General features: G+C 41.0%; 1 protein-coding gene across 1 annotated transcript in view; it reads right to left on the reverse strand.

Moving 5' to 3' along the window:
- Positions 1 to 302: 302 nt before the first annotated feature.
- The window catches only part of epb41l5 (erythrocyte membrane protein band 4.1 like 5), a 33,030-nt gene continuing 15,398 nt past the window's right edge, over positions 303 to 17,934 (reverse strand). Inside the window, exons 13-26 of the mRNA XM_030786041.1 lie at positions 17,269 to 17,375; positions 17,115 to 17,133; positions 15,247 to 15,286; positions 14,688 to 14,812; positions 8,291 to 8,445; positions 7,791 to 7,876; positions 6,740 to 6,868; positions 6,231 to 6,295; positions 4,629 to 4,751; positions 2,144 to 2,225; positions 1,946 to 2,023; positions 1,548 to 1,598; positions 1,075 to 1,202; positions 303 to 390 (exon numbers count right to left, since the gene is read on the reverse strand). Of these exons, the coding sequence (XP_030641901.1) occupies positions 324 to 390; positions 1,075 to 1,202; positions 1,548 to 1,598; positions 1,946 to 2,023; positions 2,144 to 2,225; positions 4,629 to 4,751; positions 6,231 to 6,295; positions 6,740 to 6,868; positions 7,791 to 7,876; positions 8,291 to 8,445; positions 14,688 to 14,812; positions 15,247 to 15,286; positions 17,115 to 17,133; positions 17,269 to 17,375 (1,255 nt within the window). The 3' untranslated portion in view covers positions 303 to 323. The remainder of the gene's footprint in view (positions 391 to 1,074; positions 1,203 to 1,547; positions 1,599 to 1,945; positions 2,024 to 2,143; positions 2,226 to 4,628; positions 4,752 to 6,230; positions 6,296 to 6,739; positions 6,869 to 7,790; positions 7,877 to 8,290; positions 8,446 to 14,687; positions 14,813 to 15,246; positions 15,287 to 17,114; positions 17,134 to 17,268; positions 17,376 to 17,934) is intronic.

Below are 17,934 nucleotides of genomic sequence, written 5' to 3' on the forward strand. Positions count from 1 at the left end.
CACCATTAGCAACAATCTTGTCTTAGTGCAGATGGCTACCAACGGAGCATTTGTGACCTAGAGAACAGCTGAGAGACTATTCACGTTTCAAGTCCAAACACAGTCATGCTGTGCCGAAAGATACTGGAGTGGCTGTAGAGACAACCAGTAGCACTGAGAGAAGGTCAGGGCCATCTAAAACTTAAAGCACAGTGAAGAACTAAAATCTGATGTGATCTTAAGCGCGGATGGCACGGAATGGGTTGGTTCAGTCCAGGGACAGTTGTCTCCCCCCCCCCCCCCCCCCCCCCCCCCCCCCCCCTCCCATGTTGTGCCTCCAGCTTTCAAAGTTCAGTGGTCAGCAAACCTTTGGGCTTGGGGTTGTCTTCCTTGGGTGGATTAGCCACAATACTGTTAGAGAGAGAGAGAGAGAGAGATAAAACACCGGCCATTAGCGCTGCTAAACCCTGTTGATATTGTCCTCTGACACTGATCCATACCCAGTGTTTCTGGTTATTACTTATTTCCATATTATAGCTTAGTGTTAAAAGGGCTTAGCCTTTAACTGACTGCCTAAGCAACTAAATAAAATGGCCTGGACAACAGTTACAAATATGTTTGCTAACAGGAAGGTCTTACCTTGAAATGTACTTGCTGTATTAATAAGGATTTTTGAAGAGCCTGTGCAGTGTCTCATATGTTTATAGAAACAGTAACCTGAGTAACCTCACCAATGACATTTCAAAGATAATCTGCATTCTAACATATATTTAACTGCACTCTCACTCCAGATTAAAGCTGATCTACCACAGTCAATCATAAAGATGATTTCATCCCGTAGTCTTTTATTTGCCATTTAATATTCTACCCATTTCAAACACATAGATGGACACTTTGCATGTTGTTTCTCTGTGAACCTGCTTATCTTTTCTGTGCACATCAATTTAAAAATCTCTAAATATGGTTGTTTTGCTAGTTGCTACAATGCAAACCGGCTTTAGGTCTAAACAATTAAATATCGAGCTTCTTAAAGTTTTCCATTGCCCCCTGCAAAGAAAGCAACAAAGGAGTGCTAAGACAGCTCAAACAATTTACCTGGTGGTCATCACATTGTGAGTGTGAGGGAGATGAGGTTGTGTGGCGAGAACACCCCCCTCAGGATGGAGAGGTGCTATCTTCACTGTAGCATTAAGGTCTAGGAGGCCGTTAGAAAAGGTACCAGGCTGTCAATAATGGTAATGAAAGGAGAAAGGCGAATGTAGTCAGTCGCGCACAACATGAACTGTGAGGCAACCAAAGGAAACTGGGCAAACAGAAAACTAGGAAAGATTCACTTCCCAGTGGTGTAAACTACTCAACATGAGGGGAAAAGTCTTGGATTTATGCATTTAACGAGAGCACTCCAAGTTCTGAAGTCATCTGATTTAGTGGACCAGGGATGGGTCTGAATGACTTTACTCATTATGAATTATGTATACACTTAAGTTTTTGTAGAAAATCAGATTTGGTTTAAAAGACACACTTGAGCCAGATTTTGAAACCTTAAATGGTCTGTGGATGAGACTCACTGTAGTTGTTGGAATGATCCATCTAGGTGTTATCATAGGTTTTGGCTGCGCCTGGGAGGAACAGAAGAAATATTTTATCATAGAAATTTCACTCAACATACGGGCATAGTTCCATACAGAAAACTGTATTTAAAATTATATTAAATAATACATTAATTTGCACAAGTTGTTTTGAGCTTAAAACATAAATTGACAGATTTATCAACAAATAAAACAGTTTTCATTTGATGACAAGATCTCTTGCTTTTTGAAAATGCATTACAGATAAATTAAAAATAGCGCTGGTTTTGAAAGCACACATGCTTTAAAGCCTCTTGAATTCTAAGTAAGCACCAGCTAATGAGAGAAAGGTCTTGTGCAGTGAGCAGTGCTGGGGGAGAGTGGGTCTATAGACTTACTACTGGGGTGGGGTCTGTGAAGTCTATCAGATTATCGCTCACAGGGGCTCCCACTGGCTCCTGCTCCTCTGTATTGCCCTGCGTCAGGAGAAGCCAAATAATGCTTAGATAGAAAAGAGCAGGCTGCTGAATGAAGGCTATGCAGGGCTGGAGTAATTTTCCTCCCAGAACTGAGCACTGTGCTTGAGTGTCTGTTACCTGTGTGAGCACAACCTCAGTGACTGGCTCAGCAGACAGTGAGGGTGCAGAGGTGATGTGGTCTTCCGGCTTCACTTCAAGGCTGTAGACAGAACCCACGCAAAACAAGTTACGGTTTAAGTGACATTTATTGATACTGTACATTACATTATATGACTCTGGATAAAGTCTGCGACCTGACTTTGGCTTGCACTGGATTCATTCAAAGGACACAGATAACAATACAGGCAGGAAATGACTCAAAGGTATTGAGCTTTCAATTGAGTTATCTCCTATGCTGTACAGTAGGAAAGGAGTAAGGATTTTACTTAAGTTTATCACAATGTTCTCTCAAGAATATGACAGGATTTTCCCCTGAGGTATATTACAGTGTTCTCTCAACATATTACAATTACAAAGATATATTATGGTCTTTCTATCAGGTGAATTCCTTAAGGACTATTATAGTTTTCCCCCTAAATATATGATGGTTTGTCTTGCAGGTTGATTACAGATTTACCCTCACATCTACTATTGACTGATGTGATTATTTATGCAGATCTGTTAGAGAGAGAGAGAGAGAGAAAAAGTGCTAGTCTCAATAAAACACAAGTAACACAGCCCTCTTGGCAAACTGAGAGACAATCTGAGATGTTCCTCCAGTGCCCCCACTAGCTTTCCATTGAGAACATTCATAAACAAACAGCATTCTACTTTAACCTGAATGTCGGTCCATTTTAAAACACAGTAATCTAATGAATTATGCCGGAGTGCGTTGATGTAGGTTTTGTGTGATCAGCATGTTTGAAAAACACCAAACGATGCTGAAAACATTTCTGGTGTTTTAGGGGTAGGGGTCAATCACTGAACCAGGGTAAGATTTCCATTCATACTGAGGGGGATGTATTTCTATCTGATAATTCAGTTACAACAGCCTTATAAACAGGTCATTTACTTAAAACTGTAGCTGAACCAGTGCACAACTCTGCAGGTCATCTTCTCTCACTTTGCTACTGATCCCAATGAATAGGTTAGCCCACAAACTCAAGGGCTAGTAACCCCAGCAACTCGACCCACCCTGTTTGTGCGTTTGTCTTTGTGTGTGTGTGTGTGTGTGTGAACCTCAAAAAAATTCCATCATTACTTGGCTGATCACTGTCCCTTTAGCTTGAAATTACTCTTAAGGATTCATTTTTAGAAAATCACAATAGAGACTAGTGCGCAGTACCTATTTTCAGCCAGCTGATAGTTAAATGATTATCAACAAGAGACCAATTACATATTTTACATGTTACGCTGCATTAGGTTAAGGAATTATGCCATTCCTTTCCTGACAATCATTTTTCAGTTATCTGAACTATTATCATGACTTTTTTGTTCAGATGACCCAGAGCCCCTCCTATTTTGGCCACACTAAGTAACGAATACTTTCGGTGCTCTGTAAAGGTCCCCCTCCATTTTAGAAACCAAATTATTCTGCGCCAGGATGCTTGGCACAGGAAACTCAGCAGCCATGGAGAAGATAGACGCCCTGGAAGGTTCTCCAAGTTAAGGAGGGAAGTCGTAAGCGTGTGAGAGCACAATTTTACATATGACTGAAATTACTTGGTTGAAAAAGTATCAAATCCTAAATGCCTTTGTCTTCTGCAAATCAGGACTGAACTGCTCCATGTCAATGTGCTCAGCTAATTGCACAATCAATCTGTTGCATCTGAGCTTCCACAGTTACGTAAGGACAACATGTTTCCAGGCAGAAATTGATCATGTGACCTCATCATGGTTACACATCAAAAGATCCACAAGGGGGCAACAGACAACTGCAGATACCATAAAAACAACAGGCATCCATCACAACATTAAAGTGAGTTGCACTGTAGCTTGTTAAAGTGAGGTATCCATTATTTTTCTCTTTCTTCCGACGAGAGCAGGTAGAAAACCCAAATTTGTGGGTCTTACTCAGACATTGCCAGGGTTTGGTCCCATACGACCTATTTTTCCCCTTAAAACATGTCAAACGAACCCCACCACAATGCAGGAAGCTTTCCCAGGGTGCCCTGCTGGAGGGCCAGGTGGCCCCTTTAATCTGGGCGTGCCCCAGTTTCTGCTTGTCTGCAGAGCACCGTTTCACACACTGTCCCAGGAGGATTACAGACCAACATACACCCTCACATATCCCTCTTCTGTCTTAATCCACTCATGAGAGAGAGAGAGAGAGAGAGAGAGAGAGAGGGAGGGAGGAAGGGAGAAAGAGTGAGAGAGCATCGAAATCACATTCTCCATATTGCCAGTACAGTCTACACTCATGTTTCCCCACCCACATCATCAGGCTTCTCATTCTCTGTATTTAGTTCTGCTTCTCCCTCTTCCTTGCTCTCTCTCTCTATCACACACACAGAGACACACAATCTAACTGGCAGAACACACACACACACACACACACACAGACAGACAAAACACCTAAGGTGCAGGTATATGTCTGTGATAACCAGCTTTACTGTGGTCTCACCTGCTGGTGGAGCAGGGGAGCAAGCCTGGTTTCACCAAGTCCCAGGACTCTTGCCGCTCTGGCCTCCCACTCCCCACTGTCAAGGAGGAGGTGCTGCCCATTCGTCCACCACGCCCCTTCAGCCTGAGTAACACCAAGAGCATCCAATCAGAGGACAGCACATTACATCTCCACGGATGACACATAGCTTAAAACTTTATCATTCATTGTGGAAAACAGAAAAAAAAATGCCTTACATTTAAACGTCAAACTGGTCCAAAACAAACTTATATGACTGCGATATTCAATTTTTGAAACACGTCATCTGATGGAATGCCCCTTAACACTGTTTTTACACACCATACAGTTAAAACAGCAAAAAGAGGTTAAACATCTTTTTGAATCTAGAATCTAAAAATGTAGACAAAACCTGTGACTTGTGACAAGGCTTGTGGGTGTCTTAGGACTATTTGATGAACTATGACTGTCAATCAAATGTCAGCTAAAGACACAACAAAAAGAACAAAAGAATGATTCTGTGTTACATATGGAAATCACACCTCCCACCACATTTTGCCTTTGTGTTGCCATTTTAATTTAAGCCACTCTTATTCAAAGTAATAAAAAGTAGTAAAATACTGACGAATAACAAATAACAACCTAATATACAGCAAGAGGTAGGGTTTTATAGAGGTTGTATTTATATTTGTTGTCTAAGGCACCGTGACCTTTAACCTGAACTATATGTTTGTGAGGATTACAAATACTGGACAGAAAGAGTGACTAGTGACTCAGTGTGTGCTCACATACTTGTGTGGATTACCACAGCCAGACAAAGGCGGTGTCTTTCACTGGGTCACTGCTCTTTGTGTCAATCAAATGCCAAAGCCACACCCCCTACTCTCCCAAGCTAACCAGGGAGCTTGTGGGCATCTCATGCTGATTCAGGGCAATGATGTCATAAAGGAGTTATGCAGATAAGCCTGATGAATATTCCTCCCATTAAACAGCTTTGCAGTGTGAGGTGGTGACTGGGTTGCGTAGCATGAGGCATGCTGTGTAGGGGTGACCCACAGAGCTGAGAGGTAACCTCTTTAGCTAAATTCTAGGCAAAACCAGGGATGTTTCCCCCCTCCGACTGTAATTTAAACAACAAAGAACACACACGTTTCTGTTTCTGTATATTTAGTACATATTTAAATGGTCAACAGCATCATAGGTTGATGTCTGGTGTACACCTGGTCCACCATCGGTTGGAGGTCAATCAGTTATATGTTTGTGCATGTCAAATGTTAAAATTTCATTTACAGTCACAACTATTTCAAATGTACAGTGTAGCTCTATCTTACTATTTTGAGGAGAGCAGTTTTTCCCATGATCAAGGACCTGCTACTCAAAGCACAACTGTACAAAAACATGCCCCACTGCCCTTCAAACATGAACCCTACTAAGCTGAAGTGAATGTGTGGAAAGGACAAAAAAAAAAGAAAAAAAAAACAAACTAAGAGGGAGGTCAAGGAGAAGAAAGAAAGGGTGAAAATCTATAGCTTTTCTGACGGTATTTTATCTCATCTTGGAGTAACACCACAGGACGAGTTTTGTGGGTTTTTTTCTCCACTTTACCTGGTGGCCGTCTCCTGCAGGTTACAGTTCTTATCTGCAGTCGCACCCAGCTCCTCTCTCGTCCCCTAACATCAGAGAGATTAGTGCCATTCAATCAATTTCACATATCTACAGCACAGTGGGTCTCAGACCATCTTTGAAAAAGAGCAAACAGCACGGGGTGATCACTGCTTCCATCTATGATAAGATGTTTTTGCAATAAAACAGGTCCGTTTCAGAGCTTTAGCTGATCCATGCAAGTCCAGTCATGGGGAGGGTTACTTCAGCCTGTCATGGTCTCTCTCCTCCAGACTTTTGAAAGAAAAACAACAAGTGACCTGAATTCTGAAAATATGACATTTACATTTGTTCACTTAGCAGATGCTTCTATCCAAAGCAACTTCCAACATGACTGGGGGTGTAAGAGGACTAACCGAAGGACGCCAAAGAATTTACTCTGTGTGTTTTTACATAAAGGCCTTCAGCCTGTCAGACAGCAATGTGTGGTGTGTTCCTCGCCCATGAGGTACCTTCAGAGCAGCCTCTGCCTGGGCTTTGAGAATATTGCTCTTCATCTCCTCAGAGACTTTGAGTGGCGGTAGGGAGGGGCTGCCACTCATGCTGTTTAGACACTTCTCTGTCAGCTTAACCACATCCTCCTGATAACACCCAGAGAGGGAAGGTGTAATTAGTTTTGAGTTTGTTTATTTGTACATGAAGAGAATTCTAAACAAAACACATAATGACATATAAAATGAGTGTAAGTAATCCAGAATTGCGCATATTTCATTAAACCAGTTGAAGGCATTTATAACTTGCTACTTCCATTCCATGGTGTGGGAGTTCACATATAATAGCTAATGAACGATATTTTCACTGCTGGGGCTTTGACACAACCCACATAACACATTTACCACAGTGCTCTGTTTGCCTTAGCAGAACAGAGACACTTCTACAGCTGTGAACACACTGGGCTGGTGAACTTTGTCAGATTATGTGACGCTACTACCATTTTCACACATCTCTCTGCCACAGCGACATACTGTCTGTACATACAGAGCACACGAAAAGAAAAATTACTGTCTGTACATACAGAGCACATGAAAAGAAAAATTACTGTCTGCACATAAGGTATATGAAAGGAAACATTAGAAGAGCAGCATCGCTATGGAAGTGAAGAAACAGAACAGAGATGGGGAGAGATCACAGCTGAAAATGCATAGGCAATTCATTACTCCATTCCCATATCAAAATACAGTGTGTTTATGTAATGAGCCAAATGTCAAGGCTGTTCTTTCTGCACTACATGTTAGTAGAACCAAAACCAGTTTGTACTAGTGAATCTCTAATATCTGTAATAAGCAATTATCTCTTATAACAATCTGCCAGTCTGAATAGCAGAAGCTGTCATTGATTCAGTCAGTGAATTCTGGGCTTGCTTTGCACTGCATGTCAAGTTGTCTGAGTGGTCTTTACCAGCTCTTGTTCTCAGTGGTTTATATGTAAGCGTGTGCAGGCAGGTAGGTGAGAGTTTGTGTATGGGGAAACAACCCTCCCACTCTTATGGGTGGCTGCACTGACCTGGTTGTTCATGTTGACGTTGACTCGGGGCGGAGCAGAGACCAGGGTACTCTCAATCTCCAGCTGCTTCAATCTGGCAGCTGCATCTGCAGGGACGCATGCGTGCACACACACGCACGTGCACACACACGCACACACACAAAATGTCTTTACAAACTCATTTTTCATACAATGCACTGTGAACTCAGCCGGTCTGATTGTCCTCTATGTCTGAAACATACTTCACGCACATTTCAATAAAAATTAGCTAAAACTGACACGTTTTCATGTTAAGTATAACATACACAGAAGTGTTTGTGTCAATACCGTAATGCAATATGACCTTCGTTCTCTTCATCCTCAACTACTGATTCATTTTAAGGTAAGAGAAATATGGCAAGAAAGTGAAATACTGACAATCCTGAGGTGAAAACTGATGTGAGAATAGGAAATCTTACATTCAGCTTTAAGTGAAGGTAGACAAAGCACTTGTGATTGTATGTGTACACCAGTTGACTTACCAGTGAGAGACATGCTGTCCTCTGTGACTATACTAGAAGCAGAAAGAGCAGCACCGGGGCCCACCTCCTCTGATAGGCCTGCCGTTGCCATAGTAACAGGTACTCGGATGACTTCGTCCACGCAGGTTTCCAGCAGGTCAGTCACCAGCGGCATGCTTGGAAGAGGAATGGAGGAAAATACATGAGAACCAATCAAAACGCACAGAAACAAACCCTTAGTGCGTGAGGCTTCTGAGGTCCTCTTAGACTGGAACAGCAGACATGACTTACCTCAGACCTGCTGGACTCTGGCCATTTTCTGATGACAAAGATCCTTCACACAGGTTTTCAAAAATTCAAGACTGCAGTGTTTTGTAATACTGTGGATTATAATACTATACTGAAGCTGGGAGGAACCTTTGAGGTTAGTCCAATACCCACAACCATGAAAAACCAAATACAATTACAGAGCCTGGGTCAGTGAGTGTATGCAAAGTTAAAACATATGCAAATAGATTGAATGGTATCTATAACCTTTATCACTTTATGAGGAGAGGTAATAAAGAAAACTCTCTGGATGAGAGAATGGGGACCATTCACACACTACAGACTCCTTGGATTCTGTCAGACAAGCAGTGTATTATGAAAGAACAATGCATGACACACTGACTTGTTAAACTGAATGAGAACGATGGCACATCGCCAAAGAAAGAACAAACAAAGTCTTTTATTACAATGGCCATTGTGGTGGGCCTGACTTCTGTTTGGTAAATGGTGAGAAGAAAGAGTGTCCCTCTGACACAGTGGTGTACTCTAATGACTTCGCATTTTACACAGGCCTCACAACATTCACTCAAAGACCACACACATAGATACAAGTCGTCTGTGTATTATGAAAGAGAACAGTCTTGCTCAGTACAGTCCTGAGAGGATTCAAGAAAAGAAGATTCCTGCTCTGCCACTCGTGAGTTAATTGGAGGGATAGGGAAGGATAGTTCAGGAAAGGAAGTTGCATTCCATACGTAACCAAGGAGAGGAGAGTCACATTCCACACGCGACTCAGATGAGTCTCAAATAAAAGCTTCAACGTAAGTATCCACTCATATATAAAGTCAGGGACCTTGTTCATACAGGAATTGGGAGGAGAGAAAGCCCCAAAAGATACGGAGAAAAACAATGCATGCTCCTGGGTACATCGACAATAGACATAAAAGCAAGAATTCATCATTCTGACCATGTGCCAGATAAGCCTGTCTTTTCTCTGTTATTTCAGCAGCGGCTGATAAGTCACGTTACTAACCGCTGAGTTTTGTAACTCAGCAGCTATTTTTCTAAGATGTTCAGTGTTTTGTTTTAGCTGTAGAAGGTAATGCATTAACTCCTATACTGCCTGTACAACACCACCAATTCACCGTCTGCTGTGAGTTGGATACAGGTCTAGTCTCGCCTGTCAAAATGGATCCTTATGCATGCCAGTGACTGAAATGGAAATGTTGGATTTAACAACAGAATCTACACACAAAACCTACTTAATTTCACACACAAGTCCCTTTTTATGACCGATTTGTCAAAGACAGCAGACTATTAAGATAGAAGTCTGAGAAACAACACGCAAAATTAAACATGTAAATTCATGTGTAATGCTCTGCTTGTCAAGGTTCAGAAATAAAAGTGGCAAAGAATATTTAACAATACAAAGAATAATTAACAATACAGTTTTTTTTTTTTATTGTTCGTCACTATGACAGTGTAATATGAAATGTAGACATCCTTTGGTCAGAATCTTATTGTAAACAAAAGGCTACAAAGTGGTCACTGGTAAAGCTGTGCGGATAACATTTATGTCCATAAACAAATGTATGATTTACATTAAATCAACCCAGAATGAAGATATGGGACACATTGTACACTGTTTAAAAATACAACCCATTAAAATGATAATTTCACTCTGATTGGACAATTTATTAGTAAACTGCAATATGTAGCCATATATCTAATGAATACAGTTAAAATATAAATAATCAAAGATGTGGTTTGGTTCTGATTTGAAGTCATATAATAATAATAATAATAATAATAATAATAATAATAATAATAATAATAATAATAATAATAATAATTACAGTAATGTGCGATGCAAGTGAATGGAAAATTAACAGGTCTAAAAAATATTATACGTATATGAAAAACAAAACAAAACATTGGTACAGCAATTTATTTGGAGAGGATAGGTGAGTGATTCAAAGCAAAGTCTTGTCTCCAGGCATTAAAAAAACGAGCCATCTCTGTGAGGTGTCTATGACAACAGGCAGGGCTCTATCTCTTCTTAGCTTCTGTCAACAGCCTGTCTATTGTCCCATCCACTCATACCGTCTTAGCCAGGCCAGTTTCAGTGGTAGGGGAGGGGCAAAGGCAGTTTCAGTGGTTTAAATAAGGAGGGGGGGGAGGGTAGGTCCATTGCTTAAGGCATTCAAATTCCACTTGAACTCAGTTACAGAGCTGTGCCTTGGATCCTCCCTTGTAGTGGGTTTCTATGCAAGGTCTGCTGGGGTGGGTGAGTGCTCGTGGCATCAAAGTGAGATGGAGGTGCAGTCAGGTTGTCCCACGGGTGTCAGCGGTGGGATCAGGGAGGAGGAGGAGGAGGAGGCCTGAATGGTAGCATGGATTGTGGGTGAGGTTAACATGAGATGTTAAGAATGCTAGGGAGTGAGGAGTGTGCAGACGAGGGGAGGGTGAAGGGAAGGGCAAGAAAGACAGGAGATAAGAAGAAGGGAGAATTCTACAGGAAATGAACAGATCATACTAAAGCAGAGTTTACAGAGACCTTGAGCTTGCACAGCCGTGTGCAGATAGAGAGATATACTGAATACCAACATGCTCCAGCAGTTGTGTAAAGGTATCCCCATGACTCCCCACATAGCCCTTACTATACTATTATCAGATTAACGTATAAGGAAGAGGAATTGGTGTCTGCCCAAAAAAGAAAAAAACAAAACAGTAACATTTCAACAACTTTGCAATAATTGGTCCAATTAAAAAGTTTGGAACAATGTCTAAATGCCCTCTCAAACAGAAATCTAAGCAGGACACTATTGGAACCCTTACTCTTGATAACACTTGGTGAAAATAATCACGTAATCTCCCGTAAAGGATAAGCCTACAGATTAACTGTGTCTGGTTGTTTGAGACACATCTGTACACTGTGACCTGGGGACTAGAAGGCTAATGGCCTTGACCCGCTCTAAAGCATGTAGCTGACAGTTACCTAACTGACTGGCTGCACTGGAATTCCTTATGCTGCACTGAAGTGTACAAATCTATTAGACGGTCTGGTAGGTAATGCTGGGCTCCCATTCATAATGCAATGTATTTGACTGGCCTTTGATGTCAATGGTGAACATTAATTGTGTATGAGCATGCTAATTAGTAGTTCCAACTAAGTTTTTTTTTAATCTGGTGGAAGAGTTCAAAGTTTCAAGAAAACAGAGGTCATGATAGTAATTAACAGATGGCCACACATACGCAAGAAACTGGTACAGCTCAGAAGGGAAATACATAGGGCAGTTTGATGAGAAATGGAAAGAAAAAAAAAAACTTCAAAGAACCAGCATAGCTTTGAGAGAACACTGGCTGAAAAAGCCATCATAAAGCAGAGGTCAGCTGCAGGTTAAAAGGCTACTCTGGGACAGTGGTTAGTTAAAGTCATGCATGGTGGTGATGAATTGAGTGTGTGATGAGATACATTAAGAATGTCTAGGATGGAGAAACAAGGGGATTCCATGCTAGATCAACAAGGCAAGGAGCCCCAGAATCCAAACACAGGTAGGTTTTTTTTACTGGTCCTGTGGCATGTTGTAAGATTTAATTCAGGTGTTGCTGTACTTCAAAGTACATGAAGTGGTTTAAGAAACATTAGTCACTATTTTCTGAAAGATTACTTCTACTGATACTTTCTTTTTATCTTCTTCCTTAAACAACAGATATTTTGTTCTGTTCTCAGTGATAAACTGAGGGTTTGATTTAATGATAACTTGACAGAGGTCTGCAAACTCCCTACAACAGCTTCCTTTCACATTTTGCAGTGACTTTATCATGTTGGCACAGGAGAGAGTCTGAGGTTATTAAATCATTCATTATTTAAATACTACCCTGTAAGGGGCTTTCAATTCCAACCAGCTCATCAAGCCAGTCTTGCAAATCTCTTTTGGCCACATGTGTTGTAACTGCACTGAGATCCTATGCTTAAAGTAAACTTTCTTTAAATTGCAACTGTGAGTCCACACAAAAAGTGTGCTGCTGGTTCCTCACGGCATTAAATATGCATAACCCCTCGTTAAACTTTAACGATATTGCTCCACTTGAAACAAGTCAAAAACGTTGAATGTTTTAATTCTGAAATTGTAAAGGTTCTGAAACCAAGACCGAAACCGTGATACAAACATCCACGGTCTCGTCTCGTCTTCCAGAACCGTGATCCCCCCCACCTTATCTCGCTGCAGGTGCTGCCTGTTGAGCTCTAATTACGTTACTAATGTAACAAAACTCCTTTTTCAATTCACAATTAACACTATAACACATGTAAATCATTAAATTATTATTCTATCTAAAGTTAGGGGAGGCTGTATATTTGTGTTAGGGGTGTAACAGTACATACATGTATTTGGTACAGGATGTTCGGTTGGGTTGTGATCCGAGTGAATATAGTCTAGCTTTAACCACACACGTTATGTGCAGAACTTTTTTAGGCTTTGATGGTCAGTCGACCGAAACATCAGCAAATGAAGTTATACTTGACAAGATACAGTGTGCCCTCTCTTCTGCGTTTCTGTGTGCGAAACAAAAATTAAAAACTCAGTTTCCTCTCCGATTCCATAATGGAGGCATAACTTAGCAACTGAATTAGCGCATGTTCCATGATGCAGCCTCGTAAGTGTGACGACCGCAAAGCCAGAGCTTGGGGACCCTCCCATATCCTTCAGGTCTCCTGTTTGGGAGCATTTTCCAGTGAACTACAAGTGGATAAGACAAAGGCAGTGCGCCGGCACTGTTCAGCTGAAATCGGGTATATTGCTGGCAGTGTGTCGAACACAATTACTCGTTTGAGACGTCATCATCAAAACGTGAATATCACTGGTACAATGAAAAAACGGAATGGCCAGTTTGCCACTGTTTACAAGTTTGTACAAGTTTATAAGTTCACAAGTAAATTCATAATAAATGAAAATAAGTTTCACTATACTGAAACCGTACCGAACTGTGACTTCAAAACCGAGGTACATACCGAACTGTGACTTTTGTGTACCGTTACACCCCCTATTTAATTCTACCTGTGTTTGCTTATTAATCATCTGAATCTGTCCTCTGTTGAAATTTCAAGTGAAGGTGACATGAGCGACATGCTGTGGGGAAGCTTGTTTTTAGAACCTGACAGTGTATGAAGGACTGTCAGCATCTAACAAAACAGGAGCTCTGCAAGGACACGAAGTACTGCTTGACTGATTGCTGGGTTTAGGTTTGGAGAGTTATCAACACGAGTAAAAGATGAACAAAGAGAAAGCTGAGGACAGTGCCTTTGCTCAAATACATGACTAAACAGCCATGCTGATGGCAACAAAGCCCTGCATCCACTGATTGGGTTGGTTTGAAGGAGAATCACGGAGAAGCAAATATTCCCAATGAGAGGACGGATAACCCACCTGAAGACAATCATAAAAGACCACCCAAGATAACCTGATTGGTTGAAGCAAGTCTACAGAAGGCTAATAACTTAAGGGTACATACCTCACAGTTTTGGTTTCAGAACATCAGACTAGAACAAACAGTGACAGTGTTAAAAGAACACCATGATATTCCAAGTTGAAAAAAAAAAGGAGCCACGCTTACATACGATAACAAAATATAACTTGGTTTCTATTAAATACATTCATACACACAAACACACATACACATGCAGGGGTGACATAACAAGCCTTAAATCTATAGCAACTGCGTAATTTTGTTTCTTAATCGTTCAGACAGTGTAAAGCAAAGTCTTTCATTGTGTAGTAATCTCCAAGACAATGCTTGGAGGAGAGAGGCTTAAGAATGGGTTTCTCTCTTAATGGAAGTGTTTGTTTTTGCCAACACAGTGGGATCCAGCAGTAGCTGCGGTCTACTCAGAGTCACACAGTCTACTGGTGAAAGTGCCGGCACCACCTGTCAAACACCAGCTCAACACCCACCGCTGTCTGTTTCCGGCTCTACACACCCACCAACATCAAAGCAACCCCATCACCATAAGCACCATACACGTCAAATAGAAAGTGAAGAAGTCTGTGGGTGTGGATAACTCTAGTAAGGCAAGGACTCTTGAGTGACAGCAGGGTGGCAGATTAACCAGCTTAGCGTTCTTATTGCATTAAAAACTGAAGCCGCTCACCTCCTCTTTTCCGATTGGCTGCCACCAGGGCTCCTAGGGAGGGTTTCAATTTCCATGGGGCCAGGGACTGAAGGTGGACCGGGCACCACGGGAAGCCCTGACCAGGGGGGGCGAGACTGAGCAGGCTGGGGAGAGAGGTGAGAAGGGGACACATTTTGATGCTACAGACTTTATGTAAAGAAAATGAAGCAGGTTTGTCTGGCATATGATGCAATAATGGAGATGAAGCAGTAACACATTGACCTAGATCCTTCAGAGCTGTGAGAAGAAAAGCAGCTGATTCAACCACAGAGGGAAATAACAAATGGCACCATTTCACAAGTATTTCAACTCAACTGTTTTTCAAATGCAATATTCTCTCTGTGTAGCTACTATATTCACATTATTGTCCATATATATCATGAAAAGAAAAACTGGTGTGTCTGGATCAGAATCTCAGCCTATTTGCAATGCTTTAACTGGATTCAATTTCCACTGAATTCACTGGGAAGGCTATAGTTTGTGCAATTCTTCATCTGTCCAAGGAACACTTTTAAGATTACTGTGAAGCATGCGTTACCTTAGTGTCTTTGCTGGTGCTTAGTCCATTGTTGGGTGGTCTGGAGATAGCAAAAAGGGCATCTAGGTGAGTTTTGGGTCAAGAGTTCATTGTAACAAAACTCACAATCAACACTTCAATACAATCAATACTGATGAGCTCCTGTTGACTCTAAAGAAGGAACGCTTCTAAAAACCAGAAAACTTTTTACTGAAAAACCTGTAGAACTTACCCCTTCGCATAAGAAAGTATACATATTGAATTACTTTAGAAATTACTACATACATTAATGTAAGTAATCAAAAGAAGAACCAAAAGGTGCTGTTTCGAAGGAAATGATTAGAATATTATTAGCTTTAAAAAGTTTTAAAGGAAGGGGAACCCTAAATATGGCCTATGTGTAGCCATTTATCTCTACCCAAGCCATCCACCTCTGTTTAACTTTGTATGCCCCTTTACGTGCTAAAGTTTGCATGTTAAGTATTGTATATTGTTGTAGTTACAATGTATCTCTCTCTCATTCTAAATTTGCAAAAGTTGTAAAGTTGAGAGAGGATCTCAGCATCAGGTATTTTTTATGCACAGGAAAAAAAAAATTCTTTGTCAAGTTTCTCTGTGAAACATGACTGTATGTGCAAAGTCCTTGAATTTATGATGAATTTTGTTGAACCACTGGAGTCAGCAGACAACTCTCCTGTGGAGAAGAGGAACCACCCCCAGGGTGTCTCTAGAACAAAGCAGTGTGTTCCCTAGGGGCAGCGCCTCATAGGGATGTAATCAAGTGTGGATAACTCCTCAGGTTCTCTATTTTCTGTGAGGAATGCACATACCTTTTCTTCCCCAAAATGTATGGAAAATCAGGGAAATCATATACTCATATATCATATATCAACTGTTTTAACATTTACTACATCATGTAGAATCTTTACATTTGACTTTTTTTCTGCCGCACAGGTGACACAATACTGTGAGGGATGCAACAATAGAGAGAAATGACTAGGAACACATGAGTAATGAAGCTGCCTAAACTTGATGATGACGTAGAAATAAGAAAATATTAAACTCCTGATAAAACTAATCATAGCTATTGATTGTATTTATTCATGTATAACATTTTCATTTCTTAATAAGCAAGGGATGGTCTTAAAGGGTAACTGAATTAAGAGAATAATATATTAAGCACTTGCCAATATCCTTTCAGGAATTTATACATTTATATGATGTGTGTGTGTGTTTTTTTTTTTTTCCTTCCATCTGTGTCCAGGCAACAGTGACTGTATAACTTTCAGTAATTAAAGCAGTTTTGAATTCCTCTAAACACTGCATAGTAAAATGATAGCTCTTCATAGTAAGCCTCAACCAACCTAATTTTCTCCATATTTGCTTTTTTCGTGCTACATTTTATGTGTTTGACTAGATTGAGAGAGCCTGAGCTGACTTACATTGTTATCAACCTTCATTGTGACATAGATTCAGTCTGAGTGGGAATGTTTTATTGAGTGAAACCAGTTAACTTAACTAGAAGCTCTCGCACATTCCATAGCCCTCTGGATATGAAGCAGAGTGTTACACAACCATGGTATACAAAGACCTCTTTCAAATCAACAGAAGTGTGTCATACTGGGGAATCATACTGCCAGGACCGTTTTATCTCCTAAGTGCGACAGTTTCAGCATTTATCTGGCATCAAAGACTGTGACGATGAAAAGCAAAGTCTCCGAGAGGAAAGAAGACCATGTGACATGTTCATCCTGTTGTCTGATTCACGTCCTAAAAGACTGTGAATTATCAAATCTACATAGAGGGATTTTCTTGGTGTCTGTGCCCAGTAAAACAGTCACACAAATGAGATTCTCTCTTAACGATCAAAAAGAAAACAGAATACTCACTCTGGCATTTTGTTTGGACCTGTAGGGCAGAGAAAAGACAGACTGAACAAAACTGCACAACTTACATAAAAACAGACGCATATGTGAGATTGCATTTGAACAGTTTACAGTATTTATACTGTATATTATAACAGCACAGTTGGTAAGCACGCACCCCTGTTCTGCATGGTCCTTCTGGAATAGCGCCGACTTGGTCTTCTCTCGAATGAGGCCGATCGCCTCGCTTTGTTGGCCTTTGTGGTTTGATATTCAGTTTTTCCACTGGGAAACCAAACACACAGCACACCTACATAAGTCTCCCTTTCAACACTGCTTCAATGAGTCCCCAGATGAAAATTCAGCTGAAACGGTGTTTTGTGTGACATTGAATAAAGACATATACGGGGGCTATTTTTGAAAGGGCTTCAGGAAGAAAAAAAAGGCAGCCACCATTATCCATTATTTAAAGAAAAACTTCCTTTGTTCTCTGAAACTACACCATCCCTGGAATCTGACAAGGTCAGAAAACAATGAATACCTATTAAAATAATTTAAATGAGTGAAGAAAAGCTTGAAAGGGTGGGGGCAGCAGAAGCTAGACTGCAGGAGGAGAGAGCTGTCCCAACGGGATCTCACTGGACTATGTCGGAGCACAGAGCTGGCAGCTGAAGATAAGATCCAGTTCCAGGATTTTGGAAGGGGTTGGGGGGTGGCATGTAAAGAACAGATCTCAGAACATGGAAGGCTATGTTATTACTGCCAGAAGCAAAAACAGGAAACACAGTGCAGTGTCCAGTAAAGAGAAGAAAATACATTCCACAGCGGGGCTGAAGACCAAACC

The sequence above is a fragment of the Chanos chanos genome, chromosome 10 (genome assembly GCF_902362185.1).
Source record: "Chanos chanos chromosome 10, fChaCha1.1, whole genome shotgun sequence".
NCBI lineage: Eukaryota > Metazoa > Chordata > Actinopteri > Gonorynchiformes > Chanidae > Chanos > Chanos chanos.